Below are 18,090 nucleotides of genomic sequence, written 5' to 3' on the forward strand. Positions count from 1 at the left end.
CAGCGCCCAGGACAGGCAGGTGTGGCTGGGAGCGGCTCTAAGCATTAAAGGCAGGAAGTCTGTCCCCGGACCTTTCAGTGTCAATCCTGGAAGAAGGGACAGCTGGGGTGGGGGTGGAGAGAAGCATGGGGGTGTCTGGAGAAGGAAGAAAATTCATGAGAGTCCTAAGGAGGAGGGAGGAGCAGATTTATTGCTGGTCTTGATAGTGCTGGGTCACTGAGATACACTCACTCCTCACAGGCTGTGGGAGGGGCGCCGTGTGTTCCCACGTGACAGGGGCCTGGGAGAAACAGCAAGGGGTGGGGAGTTGCTGCTCAGAGCTAGCACCAGAAGCTCTCTCCTTGCAGTCTGTTCCCCCCATTTCTGCCACCATTGCCCCCCGCTCAGCAACTCACATTTGCCCTGATAATAGAGGGTACTACCCATGGCCACAGAGAGAAAACTGAAGGCGTAGAATCCAGCCCGAAGGAGGATACTTGTGTGGACTGCTTGCTCTGAGCTGGAAGCTTGCTGAGGAGTCCCTGAGGCAGAAGGAGCTCGGGAACTCAGGGCTGGGGACAGCCCTTAACTCCCAGGAACATTGCAACTTGGGGTCTCCCACCACCTCACCTTTCCCCACCAACAGCCGGGTCCCGTTTCCTGTTCCGATGCCCAGGCCTAGCACCTCCACCCTGCACACATAGATCCCGGAGTCACGGCTTTGAACGTCCTGTATGATCAGCTCTGCCTTGTGGTCCCTGATGAATCGAGGAACAACAGCAAAAGAGGCCACACGACCCCTGAACTCTGGGGTCATGTTGCTCACCTGCGTGCCTGGGGCCACTTTGTCTCGGTACCATGTGACGGAGCCAATGGCCAGTGTCCCTCGGCTGGCATTGAAAGAGCAGGGCAGGAGAGCGGTGGTGCCCTCCTGGACACGAATCTCTGGGGGCTGAGACACCCAGAGAGCACAGGATCCTGGGAAGAAAGCAAATATCCAGAGAACACTACCCAGTTACTCCAAAGAGAAAGGCATTTGGAGGACACCCCAGCTTTCCTCGTGGGGTGTGTGTCTCAGCAAACCCTTTCCTCTTTCTTCACTAATTTAATTTCTTAGTTTTCAAAGCCTTTCACACACCAACTCCACCCATATCCAGCCCACCGTCTCTAGAAACCATTCTGCTCAACTTGATCCTCACAGTATACTTGAAGCTCATGGATGGATGTAGCTGCCTAGTTAAGGAACATCATTGTGGGATCTCTGTGATATTGTTATTAAGATGGGAGTTGGTTTTGCTTTATGTTTGCTGGGGGTTTTGTTTTGATTTTTGTTTTCTGTACACTTGATACACAAACATAGATGCAGGCAAAATACCAATGCACATAAACTTAGTTTTGTTGGCTTTTTTGTTGTTATTTTTTGTTTTGTTTTGTTTTGTTTTTTGGATTTTTCGAGACAAGGTTTCTCTGTAGCTTTTGGTTCCTGTTCCTGGAACTAGCCCTTGTAGACCAGGCTGGCCTCGAACTCACAGAGATCCGCCTGCCTCTGCCTCCTGAGTGCTGGGATTAAAGGCATGCGCCACCACCGCCCAGCTAGTTTTGTTTTGTTTCGAGACAGCATTTCTCTGTAGCTTTGCTGTCTATCCTGGTACTCGCTCTTATAGACTAGGCTGGCCTTGAACTCGCTTAGCTGAGGATGCCCTTGAATTTCTGGCTCATCCGAGTGCCAGTTTGTGCCGTGCCCGGGGTCAAACCCAGGGCTTTGTGCACAGTGGGCAAACACTCTACCGCTGATCCCCAGCCTCAGCCCAACTTTTAAAATTTTGTTTATTTTTATGTTATGTGCATTGGTATTTTGTCTGCATGTGTATCTGTGTTTAGGTGTCAGAACACCTTCAGTCCCAGCTCTCGGGAGGCAGAGGTAAGAGAATCTTTGTGAGCTGAGGCCCATCTGGTCTACATAGACAGTTCCAGGCCAGCCAGGACTACATAGAGAGACCCTGTCTCAACACCCTCCTCTCAAATTATAGTAACTAGGTGTGGGGATTTATAACTATAATCCCAACACTTGCGAGATAATTGTATATTTGTGCCCTATCTAATAAACTTAATAATCTAATCAACTGCACACATCAAGGTAAGTCCTCAAGGACGAACACAGGAGTGCTAGATGGCTCAGCTGGTAAAGGCCCTGCCACAGACCCTAATGACCTGAGTTTGAGTCCCGGGACCCACGTAGCAGAAGGAAAGAACAGACTCTTGCAGGTTATTCTTTGATCTGTGTGAGCCTTGGCAAGTACGTGCTCCACCTCCAAAATAAGTTCATGTACTTTAAAAAATTAAAACCACAGCCAGGCGGTGGTGGTGGCGCATGCCTTTAATCCCAGCACTTGGGAGGCAGAGCCAGGCAAATCTGTGTGAGTTCAAGGCCAGCCTGGTCTATGGCGTGAGTTCCAGGACAGGCTCCAAAGTTACTCAGAGAAACCCTGTCTAAATAAATAAATAAAAAGATTTTAAAAAATTAAAAATAAAAATAAAATAAAACCATCAAAGAAAGAAAGTCAGCTGAGTGTGTTAGTATGAGCCTCTAATCCCAGCACTCAGGAAGCTAAGAGATGAGGACTGGAAGGCCAGGGCCAGGCTGGGCTACACGGCCGGAGCTAGGTATGCACTCTTTTGGCAGCATGCACGCAGCCCTGGCTTTGGCCCCAGCCAGGCATAGTGGTGCACCACTCTAGTCAGTGGGCATGAGAGAACTAGTTCACAGTCCTCCTTCACTACATATCTGAGATCAGCCTAGGCTGCTGAGACCCTGTCTCAGGAAACAAACAAGGAAAATAACACCAAGAGCCAAACTCAGAATGCTATCCCACCCCTTTCTCCTGGGGCCTTTCAGGTTTACCTTTTTAGAAAGGAGGCTGAGCAGAAAAGGGGCTCCGGGATGGATGACAGAAATGACCCTTTCAGGTGGGGGCCATCTAGCAGAACTGTCTTCTGAAAGAGCCATGGTCAACAGCTTTCTAAAGTGCTTTCTGCATTCCCCCGGGCACGGTGTTTGCCCCCCTCCAGGCACCCTCTGGAGCACCCAAGTCTGGCGTCTTCCTTTCCTCCCCCACCCGTGGGTCCCGAGAAAACTCCCAGTCACCTGGATAAACCACGATGCAGATCAGCAACAGCGCCTTGGCCATGTCTCCAGCCGGCAAGGCGAGGCGGACCTCACAGAGCGCTCTAATAGGGGAAGAATGGCCTGCTACCCGCAGCGAAGCCTAGCACAATGCCAAGGACCTGCACGGCTTGGGGCTCTCGGCATCGTATGCCATGTCCTGCCGCGGAGGGAGATGGCACTGGTGGAGATGCCGGGGCTCTCTGGAGGCAGCTAGTGGTCAGGTGGTGTACCAGGACAGGATGTCCTCCCATCAGATTTTACAAGAGGGGGTGGGTGAGACCAGGATGTGGGTCTCTCACCTTCTGAGGTTCAAGACCAGTTCACCCAGAACAGTTAGCCCTCCTCCTCGCCCCCTTTGCTCAGCCATGCCCAGGCCCGCTGTCTCCGTGCCTCCTCAGTCTGGCTTTTTTCCTCTGGGCTGTCCTAGGATTTCTATAAATGGGGCGGGAGAGGTTAGGGGAGCAAGCTAATTGGTGGTGGTAGGTGCAAGGTTGCCGCGGACTGTGTCTGGAAGCTTCATGTGTACAACTGGCCCATTCTCCCAGCCATGGAGACAGAGGAAGAGTCCCGTGTACAAGGGGGTCATTCTCCAGCCATGGTATCACGTGTACAAGGGGCCCATTCTCCAGCCGTGGAGACAGAGGAAGAGTCCCGTGTACAAGGGGCCCATTCTTCAGCCATGGTATCACGTGTACAAGGGGCCCATTCTCCAGCCGTGGAGACAGAGGAAGAGTCCCGTGTACAAGGGGCCCATTCTCCAGCCGTGGAGACAGAGGAAGAGTCCCGTGTACAAGGGTCCCATTCTCCAGCCGTGGAGACAGAGGACTAGCTGCTGTTAATGGATATGTTTGGCTCATTTGTTTTCGCATTTCCTGGAAAGGGACATCCCCGCAGGTCTGCTTTTCTGTGACCACTACACAGACTTACCCACCGGGAAATCCAATCATTTGTCATTTTATTGATGGTTTAACCACATTTATTGGGAATCTACAAAGTGCCCATATGTGTTCACAGGCACAACGGCAGACATCTTGTTACCTATAACTGAGGTCCCACAGTGCCAGGATCCCCAGGCATGGCACTGGGAGGAGAGGCCGTGAAGTGTGCCGTGCAAACGTGGCCCAGCCTCGCCATCATCTCTCTTGCTCTATTTATTTTCATGTTGCCAGGCAGTGGTAGCGCACACCTCTCATCCCAGCAATCAGGAGGCAGAGGCAGGCGGATCTCTTAAATCTGAGACCAGACTCATCTACAGAGCAACTTGGACAGCCGGGGCTACACAGAGAAACTCTTGAAAAACCAAAGAAGAAAAAGTGATTTGGAGCTCTCTCGGTGCTCTCTACCGAACTGCTCGGCCACCTGGATAACCACACAGGTCACCCAGTCTGGGAAGGAGTCGCTGGGTCATCTGGCCTCCTGGGAGCTGTGGAGCAGCCTCCCTGCTAGGGGGACCCAGGTGCCGAGAGCAGGTGTGTGCTGCCCCCTGGTGGCTGCAGAGCCTGAAGGCACTTAGGCTATTCTCTACAGAGCCTCAATTCCCTGTTCTCTTCATTCCCAGCCCAGAGTCAGTGTGGAGGATACTGTCTTCTTTGCCATAAGCCTATGTTTGGGAAGGGAGGGGAGGTACAATGGCCCTTTGACTTGAGATGAAAGTTGCGCTTTCTATCATTTCCCTTAAGTTTTATTTTTATGTGTAAGCGTGTTTTGTCTGAACGTATGTCAGGCTACCACACGTGCGCCAGATGCCCACAGAGACCAGAAGAGGGCACAGGATGCCCTGGGACTGGAGTTACAGGGGGTTGTGAGTTGCCATGTGGGCTCTGGGAATCGAACCTGGGTTCTTTGGAAAAGCAGCAGGTTTCCTAAGTGTTAAACTGTCCACCCAGCCCTCAGACCGTGTCTCCGCAGACACGGCAGCAGTTCATGACTCAGGAATGACGGTTTACGGGTCAAGCCGTTCTGAACTGCACCCTGCATTGACTACTTGTGTGCACAGAACCACAGCCATGAACTTCCAGACTCCCCCAGGCTAGCTACTTGATTTACATAGTTCTCTTTCCTCCCTTGAGGGCTGGGGTGACCCAGGAGATAACTGAGCCTAAACATAGGGGGGCTCTGCTCCCCCCTTCTCTTTCTGCCACCCAAGGCTTCTGACCCTTTGCCATGGCTGTGGACTCTGGAGACATTGCCTGAATGTTTTGTTCGTTAGTCCATGTCTTATCAGGGTTATTACTGCTGTCATGAAACACCATGACCAAGGGAAACTTGGGGAGGAAGACTATCTGGCTTACACCTCCACATCACTGTTCATGATCCAGGGAAGTTAAGACAGGAATTCATACAGGGTGGGATCCTGGAGGCAGGAGCTGAGGCAGAGGCCTTGGAGGGGAGCTGCTTACTGGCTTGCTCCCCATGACTTGCTCAGCCTGCTTTCTTATAGAACCCGGGACTGTAGTAGTAAGAGCGGCGGGGCTGCGTCCCCAGCACCCCGGCTGCCTGGCTAGCTTATGCCCGAAATAACAACACACAAACTGTATTCATTTAAACACTGCTTGGCCCATTCTCTTCTAGGCTAATTCTCACATATTAATTTAGCCCATTTCTAATCATCTGTGTGTAGCACCCCAAGGTGCGCTTACCGGGAAGATTCTAGCCTAGTCCATCCTGGGTCGGAGCTTCATCGCGTGTGTCTGCCCAGGAGAGGGGAGTATGGCGTCTCTGTCTGAGGCCTTACCTCACTTCCTCTTCCTCCCAGCATTCTGTTCTGTTTACTCCACCCACCTATGTTCTAAGCTATGAGCCCAAGCAGTTTGTTTATTACTTAACCAATGAAATCAACAGATTGATATATGACACTCCCACATCACGGGACCACGAGCCCCTATCAATTATTGTTAAGAAAAAGCCCCAGAGGCTTGCCTGCCTACAGATGGATCTTCTGCAGGCATTTTCTAAGTTCAGGTTCCCTTCTCTCAGATGATTTTTGCTTGTGTCAAGTTGACATAAAACTATCCAGGGCAGCAGGACGGCTGTGGCGCACGCCTTTAATCCCAGCACTTGGGAGGCAGAGGCAGGCGGATCTCTGTGAGTTCGAGGCCAGCCTGAGCTACAGAGCTAATTCCAGGCCAGGCTCCAAAGCTACACAGAGAAACCCTGTCTTCAAAAACCAAAACAAACAAATAAAAACAAAAATCAACAACTATCCAGGGCAGCTCATCTAGAATAAACCATGATGTGTGTGTGTCCAAGAACAATTTTCTCTATCTCTGAGACTTTCTAAGGACTTTATTAGTATCTATTTATTTATTTGAGACACAGTCCTAACCATGTAGTTCTTAGTTGGCCTATAGACCAAGCTGGCCTCCACCTCACAGAGAGCACAGAGCTCCTCCTGCCTCTAATTCCTGACAGCTGAGATTAGAGTTGTGTGCTGCCGCCACCACAGCCCAGCTGTCAATTTAATATTTTAATTAATTAATATAATCTCACTCTGCAGCCCAGGACACTGGAAACTTTAGTATGTAGACCAGGTAAGCCTCAAATTTCCAGCAACCTCTTGAATTAAAAAATGAGTTCTTGGGGTTAGAGAGATAGCTCAGTCATAAGAGCACTGGCTGTTCTTCCGAAGAACTTGTGTGGATGGCAGCTCACACTCTCATGTAGCTCCTGCTTCGGGGTTCTGTTCACTCAGCCTCTAGAACAGAAGTGCTACACAGACAGACATGCGGGCAAAGCCCCCCCCCCACACACAAACACAGTTAAAAAATGTATTTGTCAAACTGAGCAGTGGTGCTCTGTCCTGTGTGTCTTTATTAAAACTGATCTTCAGCGTCAGACATGGGAGAAATGGCTCCAAGTCTCAGCACTTGGGGGCTGAGGCGGGAGGATTGGTTGCTCAAGGTCGGCTTCCAGGCAGCTTGAGCAGCGTGAGCCCTGTCTCAAGAGGATGAAAGGAGAAAAGGCTGTATGGCTTTCCCGTCGCGGGTCACCTGAGATTCACCCAAGGGCTACAAAGACTGCGGAGAAACCTCGGTGGAGCAGGTGCCTAAAGAGGAGTGCTGGTCTTGGAGGAGGTTTGGGCCACTGTGACCTGGTGGGAATGAAGCCACGGGGACAGACGCACAGTGTCCTCCATCCTACTGTCTCCCTGTGGCCTGCACCGGGCAGCCTCCCAAGCAAAGAGCAGAGCTGGAGAGAGAATGAAAGTCAGTGGAAGATCCTCAGGGACCTACACACACACACACACACACACACACGCACGCACGCACGCACGCACGCACATTCACATACGCGCGCACACACACCTTGCACTTTCTTTTTTTTTTTTTTTTTTTTGGTTTTTCGAGACAGGGTTTCTCTGTGGTTTTGGAGCCTGGAGCCTGTCCTGGAACTAGCTTTTGTAGACCAGGCTGGTCTCGAACTCACAGAGATCCCCCTGACTCTGCCTCCTGAGTGCCAGCCCACCTTGCACTTTCTGACCAGAGCATTCTTTTCCAGGCAGCATAGTCTACAGTCCTGGGCCTAACACTAGTCTCACCCCTTGGAGAGACCTAACAAAGGGCCTTTGCAACAGAGGTCTCTAACCTCCCTCACAGGGTTCTAACAGATCCTTCCCCATCTCCATCTTTTCTGGTACATTCTGTTTTGGGGTTTTTTCTTTGTTTTATTTATTGTGTGTGAGAGAGAGTGCATGCCTGGAGGAGTCAGAGGTTAATTTGTGGAGGTTTCTTCCTTCCTTCCTTCCGCCAGGCAGGTTGTAGGCTTCCCACTCAGGCCTTGGAGCTTGGCAGCACTGTAACTCTCTGAGCCATTTCTCTTGCCCTTGCTTTCGTTTCCAGAGCAAGTCCCAGGCTGACCTAGAACTCTTTTAAGGCTGCTTCCCTCAAACCTTAGGCACTCCTGACTCAGCCTCCTCGGTGCTGGGAAATACAGTCCTGCACCTAGGCTAGCTTTTTAAAAATCCCTTTAATCTTTGGTTACATGCCCCGCCCCCAAGCTTTAGTCCAGCTCCATCTGCACCTGACCTCTGGGCCGAGGCGCACATGCTCCAGCCAGGCAGACTGCTCTTGCTTCAAGGCCTGAGTTTGCTGCTCCTCTTGTTCTTCCCCATATTATACTAAGATATGCAACCTCCAATACCCCTGCTATCTCCTAAGTGACAAAGGTTTAAAAGGGCATCTTCTGTGTTTTATAATAAGACTCTTTCAACTGGGCTTATGTTAATAGGGTAACTTCTGGAAAGTCCCTAAAGGGAGAAGTCTTGTTGCCAAGGGCAGGGATGGGTAAGGGGTTATATAACCTTAAACTCAACTGGTCCTTAGCCAATAGCTAATGATTTAATGGCTCATCCTGGCATGATGACGTGTCCTTAACACCCCAAAAGATTGGGGTCAGAGAGCTGTCAGGGAGAGTGGTGCCCAAGGGCACGGAAGCTCCAGACCATCTCCCCAGGACCTTGTCTCTCTGTCTGTTCTCTCTGGGTCACTGTTGGGTACTCTATAAGGAACCAGAACATGTGGCCAAGGTTCTCAACCTGAGCCCTGGGAGCCGGCCTGGCCAGTGACCAAAGCAGAAGAGGGGCTTATAGTGCTCTTGATTTATATAGCTGGCTGTCGAGAAATACAGGAGGCCTGGTCTCAAGGCCCACATCTTAACCTGGAGCGGTCTTGTTGGATAGAGTGCCTTCACGTGGAGGCCTGGTCTCAAGGCCCACATCTTAACCTGGAGCGGTCTTGTTGGATAGAGTGCCTTCACGTGGAGGCCTGGTCTCAAGGCCCACATCTTAACCTGGAGCGGTCTTGTTGGATAGAGTGCCTTCACGTGGAGGCCTGGCAGGCAGTGTTGGACATGAATTACACCGCAGGACATCTGATCAGTTTCCACCAGGAACTGGGGAACTCATTGGTGTGGGAAGACCCTTCCCATGAGGTGCTAACAGGGTACTGGCTGGATCAACTCCTGCACGCTGACCTCCACACACATCCTGAGGCACGTATGTCCGCACACAGACACACCAACTAATCAAAAGAAAAACAGCGTATTTCTTATCCACGTATCTCTTGCATCCCTGAGAGTCGACTTCTCAGAGGCATCTCCCCTGACTGTGACAGTCAGATCTACCCTCTACAGGGAGCTCTGTAGACCTCAGGAACAGACTTCTCGTTTGCTGGTTCACCAGGCCTAGCACTGTTGCATGAACACAGCTAGAGAAGTGTCCCCGTCAGACACTGAGCGTGCTGGAGGGCAGGTGTGCATTGCTCTCTGCATGGGGAGAGGCCACTATCCCCCACCACCTGGTCAAGGAGAAGCAGAGTGGATTCTGCCTGCAGTGGAAGGGGAGACAGCCTGGGGAGGAGAGAGTAAGAGCCAAGGGGTCAGAGTGAGTTAGAGGCAAAGCCCCAGCCTTCCCTAGTGGCCCAATGGCTGAATGAGAAAAGCTATACCTGGGGAGGGCATTTCCATGAGGGTTAGATGCTGCTCGGCCATGGCAGGGTGGGGACGTGCTCGGCTGTGGCAGGGAGGGGATGTGCTGAGCCGTGATGGGGTGGGAATGTGCTCAGCATGGCAGCGTGAGAAGTGCTAGGCTGTGGCGGGGTGGGACGTGGCTATGGCCGTGGCGAGGTGGGAAGTAGCTGTGGCCGTGGTGGGGTGGGACGTGGCCGTGGCCATGGCAGGGTGGGACATGCTCGGCCGTGGCCGGGTGGGATGTTCTCAGCTTTGGCGGGGTGAGAAGTGCTCGGCTGTGGTGGCAGGGTGGAACCCACTTGGTCTGCTGTCCTCTCAGCCTCACTTTCCGCCCTTCCAGAGCGTCTCCCTAAACTCTCCTATGACTTTGTATTCTCTACTAAGGATTTCAAAGTAGGTGAGGCAGGAGGGCAGTGCTGCCGATCATGAAGCGGACAAACCGAAGTCCTTCCGGAGCACGTTTCCACGCATCCCGTCCCAGTGTTCTTCTGGAGCCTGAGAGAGACACGTCTTTCCAGGCCCTGGCTTCAGCTCACCCCACTCCTGGGTCGGACTGCAGCCTTCAGCTTCTCTCCTGCACATGGGAGAGAGCCAGCCAGCTCTCCTCAGCTGTGTGTCTTAACCTGCATCATGAAGCCTGAGGAAATTTCAAGTAAACCCCACCCCCATCCCACTCCCGGGTAGCTGGAAGAGCCACTGTTTCTCTCTTCTTTGACTCTGGTTTTCATTTAAGACAGGTTCCTACTGTGTAGGCCTGGCTGGTCTCCAACTCCCAGGATCCTCCAGCCTCTACCTCTCAGGTGCTGGGATTGCAGGCCTGGGGTACCATCCTTGGTCCTCTCAGATCCCTCCAGGAGCTGGCCAGTCTTTGCCCCATGGAGGAACTGTGTGGAGCAAGGTGTGGGTCAGGGCTGCAGGTCCAGCCATTTAGGAGGCCGAGGCAGGACAGCAGCTTGAACTCAGGCACCTGGACATGTGAGACCCTGCCAAAAAAAAAAAAAAGGAATTTATCAGTGTGTTATTTTAAACCCTCTCTGCCTTCCTTTTTTACGAGGTCTAGTGTCAGCAAAAGTGAGGGGAAGTGATGCCTGGGAGTTAGCAGAGGAGGGAATGAGTAGAAAGGGGAAGTAGGAGAGAGGAGACTAGTGGAGAGACAGAGACCGGCAGGCTAGTCTTCTCCCACCTAAGGCCACCAGCACCTGCTGAGCTATGAGCCAAAGCAGGGATTTGCAGGGTAGGGTGGACCACATAGCATCAGGAGCCAGGATGGGTCAGGCCTGGGCTGGGGAACCAGGAAGGCTGCTGAAGGATCTCAGAGGGCAGAACTTGGGTAACCCTCGGGCATGGGAGGCAGGAAAGGGAGGGGGGCTGATTAACCTCTGTACCTCTCAGGAGGAAAAGCTTTTGGACTGCTGAAGGCCCAGCAGGAGGAGGGGCTGGATGAGATCAACAAGGTAAGAGAAATAAGGAAGAGGGTAGAGTCTGGAGGCTCCCCGGGGCCGAGAGGGATGACCCTGGCTCTGATCTGCCAACAGCAATTCCTGGACAATCCCAAATACAGCGGTGATGAGGACCTGCCCTCTAAACTGGAAGCCTTCAAGAGTGAGGAGACGTGTGGGTGGAGAGGGAAGTTGGGGCCAGGGGTGTTGGGGGGCATGGTGATTCACAGGACCTCAACAAGGCCAGCAGGATCAGTTGCTTTTTGCGGTGGAAGAGGGACCCACTTGTAGTCATTTTCCCTGCTCATCCATCTTACACCCCTATAGGTTCCTTCCACCTTCACAGGGCCTCGCGATCCCCACTTCCTCTGCCTGCCCCTCTTCCTCCTCCCACATCTTCTACACTACCCTAGCACTGGTTAACTGCCTCTTCCTTAAACCCCCATAACCAGCAACTACTTTTTTTTTTAACCTAGAGAAGTACATGGAGTTTGATCTGAATGGAAATGGAGATATTGGTGAGGAAAAGGGGGTGTGGGGGGAGTGTGCAGACCTAGGCAAACAGAGGTCTCTTCTGTTAGCCCTGTCCCCTGTGGACAGGCAAAGGCCCAGCCACAGTCAACAATACAAGGGTCAGGGATGGGTGCATGGAGGGACGAGATGGCAGAGAGACGGGACCCTCCTCTCCCACCTTGATTTTCCACCTTCAGATATTATGTCCTTGAAGCGAATGCTGGAGAAACTCGGGGTTCCCAAGACCCACCTAGAGCTAAAGAAATTAATTAGAGAGGTGTCCAGCGGCTCCGAGGAGACCTTCAGCTACTCCGACTTCCTCTCAATGATGCTGGGCAAGAGATCGGCCATCCTGAGAGTGTGAGCGTGCAGTTCCCACCTTCCTGAACTCCCTGTCTTCTCCATCCCCAGCCCTAACCTTGTCCCGAACAACCACCCTTCCTTCGCAGATGGACTCTCCCAAGATCCTTCACTGTCCCCACCGTGTCCGCAGCTCTGGTCCCCACTGTCCCCACCCTGTCCGCAGCTCTGGTCCCCACTGTCCCCACCCTGTCCGCAGCTCTGGTCCCCAAAGCCCCCACCATGTCCGCAGCTCTGGTCCCCACTGTCCCCACCGTGTCCGCAGCTCTGGTCCCCACTGTCCCCACCGTGTCCGCAGCTCTGGTCCCCACTGTCCCCAGCACTGCTTCCCTGTTCTTATTCTCCCCCCCTCTGAACTCTTACGGACACCTAAGATTTACTCCTTTGAGAGATGTGTCCTGATGCCTGTGTCTCTTCCAGGATTCTGATGTATGAGGAAAAGAGCAAAGAACACCAGAAGCCAACTGGTCCCCCAGCCAAGAGAGCCATTTCTGAGTTGCCCTAATTGGAGGTGGATGTCCACACGGTGCCACCAAGGGGCGGCTGATGACAGCAGCATGGGGGGAGAAAAAGAAGTAGTTGTGAGCCAGAGTCAAATAAATAAATAAATAAATAATGTTCCCCTCCCAGCTCACGTCAGCTCTGCTTTTATTGGGGGACACCTGGCTTGGGTCTGGGGAGGAAGGAAGCATCGCTCATTCCATCCGAGGATTTGGTAGAGGTAAGAACTAGTGACTGGCTGCTCTGGTTTTCCACCTCTCAGTATTTACCCCTTATATCTTACTCGGGGTTTTTATTATTAAAACCAATTAGAGCCGGGCGGTGGTGGCGCACGCCTTTAATCCCAGCACTCGGGAGGCAAAGGCAGGTGGATCTCTGTGAGTTTGAGACCAGCCTGGTCTACAAGAGCTAGTTCCAGGACAGGCTCCAAAACCACAGAGAAACCCTGTCTCGAAAAACCAAAAAAAAAAAAAAAAAAAAAAAAAAATTAGAATTCACTAGAATTCACACTACACCCAGTCTCCAGCCAATAGTTCAGATTCATTCATTCTTTGTTCCTTCCTTCAATGCTAGGTTGAAGCCAGGGCTTCCCACATACTGAGAAGACACTCTATCACTGACATATATCCCCAACTCAGGTTTCTTTACTCCCTGAAAGAGCATTTCATATACAGCAGCTGCAGCATACAAAGCTTCCCAGTGGTTCTTCCCAGTGGTTCTTCCCAGTGGTTCTTCCCAGTGGTTCTTCCCAGTGGCTCTTCCCAGTGGCTCTTCCCAGTGGCTCTTCCCAGTGGCTCTTCCCAGTGGCTCTTCCCAGTGGTTCTTCCCAGTGGCTCTTCCCAGTGGCTCTTCCCAGTGGCTCTTCCCAGTGGCTCTTCCCAGTGGTTCTTCCCAGTGGCTCTTCCCAGTGGCTCTTCCCAGTGGTTCTTCCCAGTGGCTCTTCCCAGTGGTTCTTCCCAGTGGCTCTTCCCAGTGGTTCTTCCCAGTGGTTCTTCCCAGTGGCGAAGCAAGAGAGATCCCCTCTCAGTAACTCCCACAGAGAGATCCAGTAACTGTGCAAAACTTCAGTGAGTGAAGGGTAGAGGGCTAGAAAGAGGCTCAGCAGTTAAGAGTGTACACTGCTCTCGAAGACCAGAGGCCTAGCACACACGAGTCTTTGAGTTGAATCCCTAGACAAAAAAAAAAAGACCTGAATTTGGTTCCAGTTCCAGAGGTTCTAGTGTCTTCTGCTGTCTGTGGGCACTGTACTCATGTACACCCCCCCACACATACACACAGTTAAAACAAAAAGAATAAGCCGGGCATGGGTGGTGTACACCTTTAATCCCTCAGGAGGGATTGGGGTTGGTTTGGAGCCAGTCTGGTCTATATAGTGAATTCCAGGACGACAACATAGCTCAAACATATACTACACACACACACACACACACACACACACACTTTATTTGGTGCTGGGAATTAAACCGAGGAACTCCAGCACATTCTTTATCACAACACTATGCTTCTAACTAAGGCTGAAAATTTTTTAAACTAATTTTTGATTGTATATGTGTGTGTGTGCACACAAGTGCCTAGGATACCAAAGGCACAGAATCCCCCGAAGCTGGAGCTACAGGAGGTTTTTGAGTCACCTGATTGGGTGCTGGGAACTGAGCTCTGGACCTTTGCAAGATCAGTTACACTCAATGGTCACCGCTCCAGTGCCCAACCCCCCTTCTCTCCCTCCCGCCAAGGTTTCACTTTGTAATGTATGCTGGCCTGTTGTGGAATACTCTTAAGGTGTGTTACTTTTGTTTATGCTGTGGATAGTTTGTTTAACTCAGTAAAGATGTGTTGCTTTTGTTTATGCTGCATTTGTCTAACTCTGTGAAGCTGTGACTCTGTCTAAAACACCTGATGGGCCTAATAAAGAGCTGACTGGCCAATAGCAAGGCAGGAGCAAGGATAGGCGGGGCTGGCAGGTAGAGAGGATAAATAGGAGGAGGAATCTGGGGGGAAAGGAGCAAGAGAACAAGAAGAGGAGGGCCTGGGGCAGCCAGGGAGTAGAAGTGAGAGTAAGATGGTATGCAGAAGTAAGAGAAGGTGCCGGGCATTTATAAGTAAGAATAAGCCTCCATGTATGATTTATATGGGAGCTGGGTGGTGGGCCCCCCCAAAAGAGTAAAAGTAAAAACAACACTTTGGCGGTGCAATGTGGGGTTAGCCAACAACACTGGCTTGAAATCATGAAAGATCTCTGTGCTTCGGTCTGGAAGCGCTGGGCTTATGGTACCAACCAGCAGTCCTTTTGTTCTACCTAGATAATTATTAGCTGGCAAGAAGCTCTTTAAGTACAGGGTTTGGCTGATTTTGTCATCCTCACTGTCAGCAAGTGGCGCCCTCTAGTGCAAAGCTCTCACGTGGCTCCCAACACCTGGAAGTGCAGCTTCCTGGCAGATAAGCCTAGGATCCTCCAGTTCTTGAGACCAGGCAGTATTACAGCTGTTGGCAGGGGGTGTCCAGGACCCATCCTGAAAACCTGACAACTCTAGAACTCTTACAGTAACTGGGCTGAAGAAGTTTCTCCTCTCTGGTTCATTTGTTCATTTACTTATTTATGTTTTGTTTTTGGAGACAGGGTTTCTCTGTGTGCAGCCCCGACTGTCCTGGAAATCGCTCTGTAGACCAGGCTGGCTTTGAACTCGCAGAGATCTGCCTGCCTCTGCTGGGATTCATGGGGTGTGTCACCAGCTCCTCTCTGGTTGGCTACAGATTCCTATCCTTTGGCCTCTGCTTTTGCTCTCCATCCTTTATACTTGTCCCTGCCTACATGCTCCCTCGGACGGATCCAGTCCGCTGCTCCTCTTCGGCTGTCAGGCAGCTTGCCTCTGCCACCTCGGTGCTGTTCACACTGCCAGCTCAGCCCACACTACTGAAAGCGGCGAGAGATCACCAGAGAGGCGTCTCATTGGGCCCTGTTCTAGCACTGAGGGAGGCAGCATGGGAGTGCTGCCCAGGCAACTTCAAGGGAGCCAACCGTCTCTGCGGACATCCCAGGGGTGGGCTAGCACCAGTCACAGCAGAGCTCCCACGGAAATGCTCGAGCTGTAAAACTCAGGGAACTGTCCCTTTAGCGGCAGGCGCAGCAGAGCTCCCATGGAAATGCTCTAGCTGGAGCTGTAAAACTCGGGGAACTGTCCCTTTAGCGGCAGGCGCAGCAGAGCTCCCATGGAAATGCTCTAGCTGGAGCTGTAAAACTCGGGGAACTGTCCCTTTAGCGGCAGGCAAGGCAGCATCTCCACCAGGCAGCGTGGAAATGGCGGAAGATCGTCTAGAATTCACGAATGCCTGTGAGAGCAGAAAGGTCAGTTGCAAACCTTTTGAAACAGCCCTGCTGAGCTGAACCTTCAGGGGCTGGAGCCATCAAATGACATTGTTTCTTCAACACTGTGGAATGTGCAAAAGAATGGACGTGGGAGCCGGAAGGTGGTGGCGCAGGCCTTTAATCCCAGCACTCGGGAGGCAGAGGCAGGCGGATCTCTGTGAGTTCAAGACCAGCCTGGTCTACAAGAGCTAGTTCCAGGACAGGCTCCAAAACCACAGAGAAACCCTGTCTCGGAAAACCAAAAAAAAAAAAAGAATGGACATGGGCAAAGTGGTCTGGCAAGCTTCTGACTAACAGACCTTGCTCTCCAGGAAGCCAGGGAAGGCAGGGAGAACCCAACAAATGCCACTGGGGAGGCAAACTGTCTGTGTTCCAGTGTCTTTGCTGTGTACAGGAAGTGAGAAGGGGTGCTTACAATAAAAACTTAAAGAACTTATTGTAAGCACTTAATTCAAACAGTGGTTAGCACCCAGTGCCCCAAGTAGGGTGTTTGAAGAATACAAGCATGTGTTCATTTTTAACTGTGCCCTGCTAGCTTTTTGTCGTCACTGTCTGCACTGGACAAGTGATTCCTTTACTTACCTACATCAGCTAGGCACAGGCCTGCAGACCTTTGTACAGATGTTTCTTTGTTTAGAGTGTTGGTTACAAGTTGTTACGGATAATGAACAGGAATAAAGCTAAACAAAGGAGAATAGACTCAGAGTATTTGTTTTGAAAAGAAAAAAAAGGGGGGAAATGCTGTAAAGATTTGTTAGTTGTATTGGTTTAATAAAATGCTGATTGGCCAGTAGCCAGGCAGAAAGTATAGGCGCAGGGTGTGTGTGGGGGTACCAGAACAGGGGAATTCTGGGAAGAGAAAAGCTCAGTCTGTAGTCATGATCTGGACGCAGAGGAAGCAAGATGAGAACGCCTCACTGATAAAGACACCAATCCACATGACTAACAGACAAGAATTATGGGTTACTGTAAGATGTAAGGATTAGTTAATAAGAAAGCCTGAGCTAATAAGCCAACCAGTTTATAATTAATGTAGGCCACTGTGTGTTTCTTTGGGATTGAATGGCTGTGGGACTGGGTGGGACAGAAACCTCTGTCAACACCTCTGCTTACCTACATCAGCTAGGCACAGGCTGCAGGCCTCTGCTTACCTACATGAGCTAGAGAGAGATGCTGGTACTCATGGAGGCCAGAGACAACCCTGGCTGTCTGCCATCCCTCAGATGATGTCCACCAGGCTAGGCTGGCAGGCAGTGAGCCCCAGGGGATCCACCTGCCCCGGTCTCTGCAGCACTGGGATCCCAAGTGGATGCCAAGTTCTACATTTCCACCCCCCACCCCACCCCCCGCATGTTTCTTGAGGTTTCCTAGAGCACTTACACCCTGCTCTTACCAGCATAGGCAGAGTGTCTTCACCTCCACAGTATTCCATGTTGTCTCTGGTACTTCAAACTGTTACTGATAGTTGCTGGAGAGATGGCTCAGTTAACAGCACTTTTCTTTCAGAGAACCTGGACTTCGTTCCTAACAGCTACATCTGGGGGTCCACAACCACCTGTAACTCCAGTTCTAAGGGATCCAACATCGTTTTCTGAGATCCACCCAGGAACCCATGTGGTGCATATGTGTACATGTATCCATACACAAAAATTAAAAATAAATCTAAAAAAAAAGTCAATTCTGGGGTTGGGGAAATGGCTCAGTGGATGAAATACTTGCTATGCAGCCGGGATCCTCCTAAGTGTGGATCTCGTGAACTCAGGTACAGGCTGAACAGATCACATGGGTTTAACTCCAGCACAAGGGTGCAGAGACACGAAGATCCCTGGAGTTCAGTGACCAGTCCATCTGCTCACCCAACCAACTATCCAGATTCACTGAAAGACTTTCAAAAAATGAATGTACAAGGGAGACCTCCGAATGTCCGAATGCACAGCACCCATAAAGGCCAGTGCGCCGCTCATACACATCAAAAAATTAGCAAGAAAATGTTGACTGAGTAGGCCTAGTGAGACGCAAAGATTTTACAGTCAAGTCCTAAGAAACAAAGAGGGGGAGCAGTGCTACCTTTAAAACTAAAACTCATTGTTGAAAGAACACAAATCGCCAATAAACCATAAAATATTTTTTGAAAGTTACAGGGCATAAAACTAAATGCCCACCTTGGTTATTCACTGCTAAAATTCGGGCGAGTGGGTCATCCCTCGTCTTTGTTCAAGTGATTTGCATACATTATGCAAATACCCAGAACCGCTCGAAGAACGCCTCCTCGGAGAAAGTCAACGATACAGTCCTCCGCGCCC

At 51.2% G+C, this 18,090-nt stretch overlaps 6 protein-coding genes across 8 annotated transcripts in view; 1 reads left to right on the forward strand and 5 right to left on the reverse strand.

Annotated features, from left to right (window-relative positions):
* LOC121435313 (H-2 class I histocompatibility antigen, Q10 alpha chain-like) overlaps positions 1–18,090 on the reverse strand; it is a 731,224-nt gene that overhangs the window by 147,763 nt on the left and 565,371 nt on the right. The gene's annotated exons all lie outside the window — the stretch shown is intronic.
* LOC121435272 (H-2 class I histocompatibility antigen, Q10 alpha chain-like) overlaps positions 1–18,090 on the reverse strand; it is a 708,503-nt gene that overhangs the window by 124,718 nt on the left and 565,695 nt on the right. The window lies entirely within an intron of this gene.
* The window catches only part of LOC121435270 (H-2 class I histocompatibility antigen, Q10 alpha chain-like), an 808,095-nt gene that overhangs the window by 99,060 nt on the left and 690,945 nt on the right, over positions 1–18,090 (reverse strand). The gene's annotated exons all lie outside the window — the stretch shown is intronic.
* The window catches only part of LOC121435275 (H-2 class I histocompatibility antigen, Q10 alpha chain-like), a 703,994-nt gene that overhangs the window by 99,060 nt on the left and 586,844 nt on the right, over positions 1–18,090 (reverse strand). The gene's annotated exons all lie outside the window — the stretch shown is intronic.
* Positions 215–3,363, reverse strand: Ncr3 (natural cytotoxicity triggering receptor 3). The gene is made up of 4 exons (XM_041634568.1): positions 3,125–3,363; positions 610–957; positions 396–521; positions 215–280 (listed from the first exon to the last, which is right to left on the reverse strand). Exons 1-4 carry the CDS (start codon positions 3,165–3,167, stop codon positions 228–230), a joined length of 570 nt encoding a protein of 189 aa, XP_041490502.1. The 5' UTR covers positions 3,168–3,363; the 3' UTR covers positions 215–227.
* On the forward strand, positions 10,700–12,540 carry Aif1 (allograft inflammatory factor 1). Of its 3 annotated transcripts, XM_041634573.1 has the most exons (6): positions 10,700–10,844; positions 11,003–11,064; positions 11,146–11,212; positions 11,526–11,567; positions 11,760–11,922; positions 12,343–12,540. In XM_041634573.1, exons 1-6 carry the CDS (start codon positions 10,820–10,822, stop codon positions 12,425–12,427), a joined length of 444 nt encoding a protein of 147 aa, XP_041490507.1. In that variant the 5' UTR covers positions 10,700–10,819; the 3' UTR covers positions 12,428–12,540. The 3 variants fall into 3 exon arrangements, with proteins under 3 accessions (XP_041490507.1, XP_041490508.1, XP_041490509.1); XM_041634574.1 differs by lacking the exon at positions 11,526–11,567 and having other exon boundaries at positions 11,146–11,224; XM_041634575.1 differs by lacking the exon at positions 11,526–11,567.

Source organism: Microtus oregoni, unplaced genomic scaffold (assembly GCF_018167655.1).
Source record: "Microtus oregoni isolate MIOR12 unplaced genomic scaffold, Mior012 000046F_ref0000063, whole genome shotgun sequence".
In the NCBI taxonomy this organism is placed as follows: Eukaryota; Metazoa; Chordata; class Mammalia; order Rodentia; family Cricetidae; genus Microtus; species Microtus oregoni.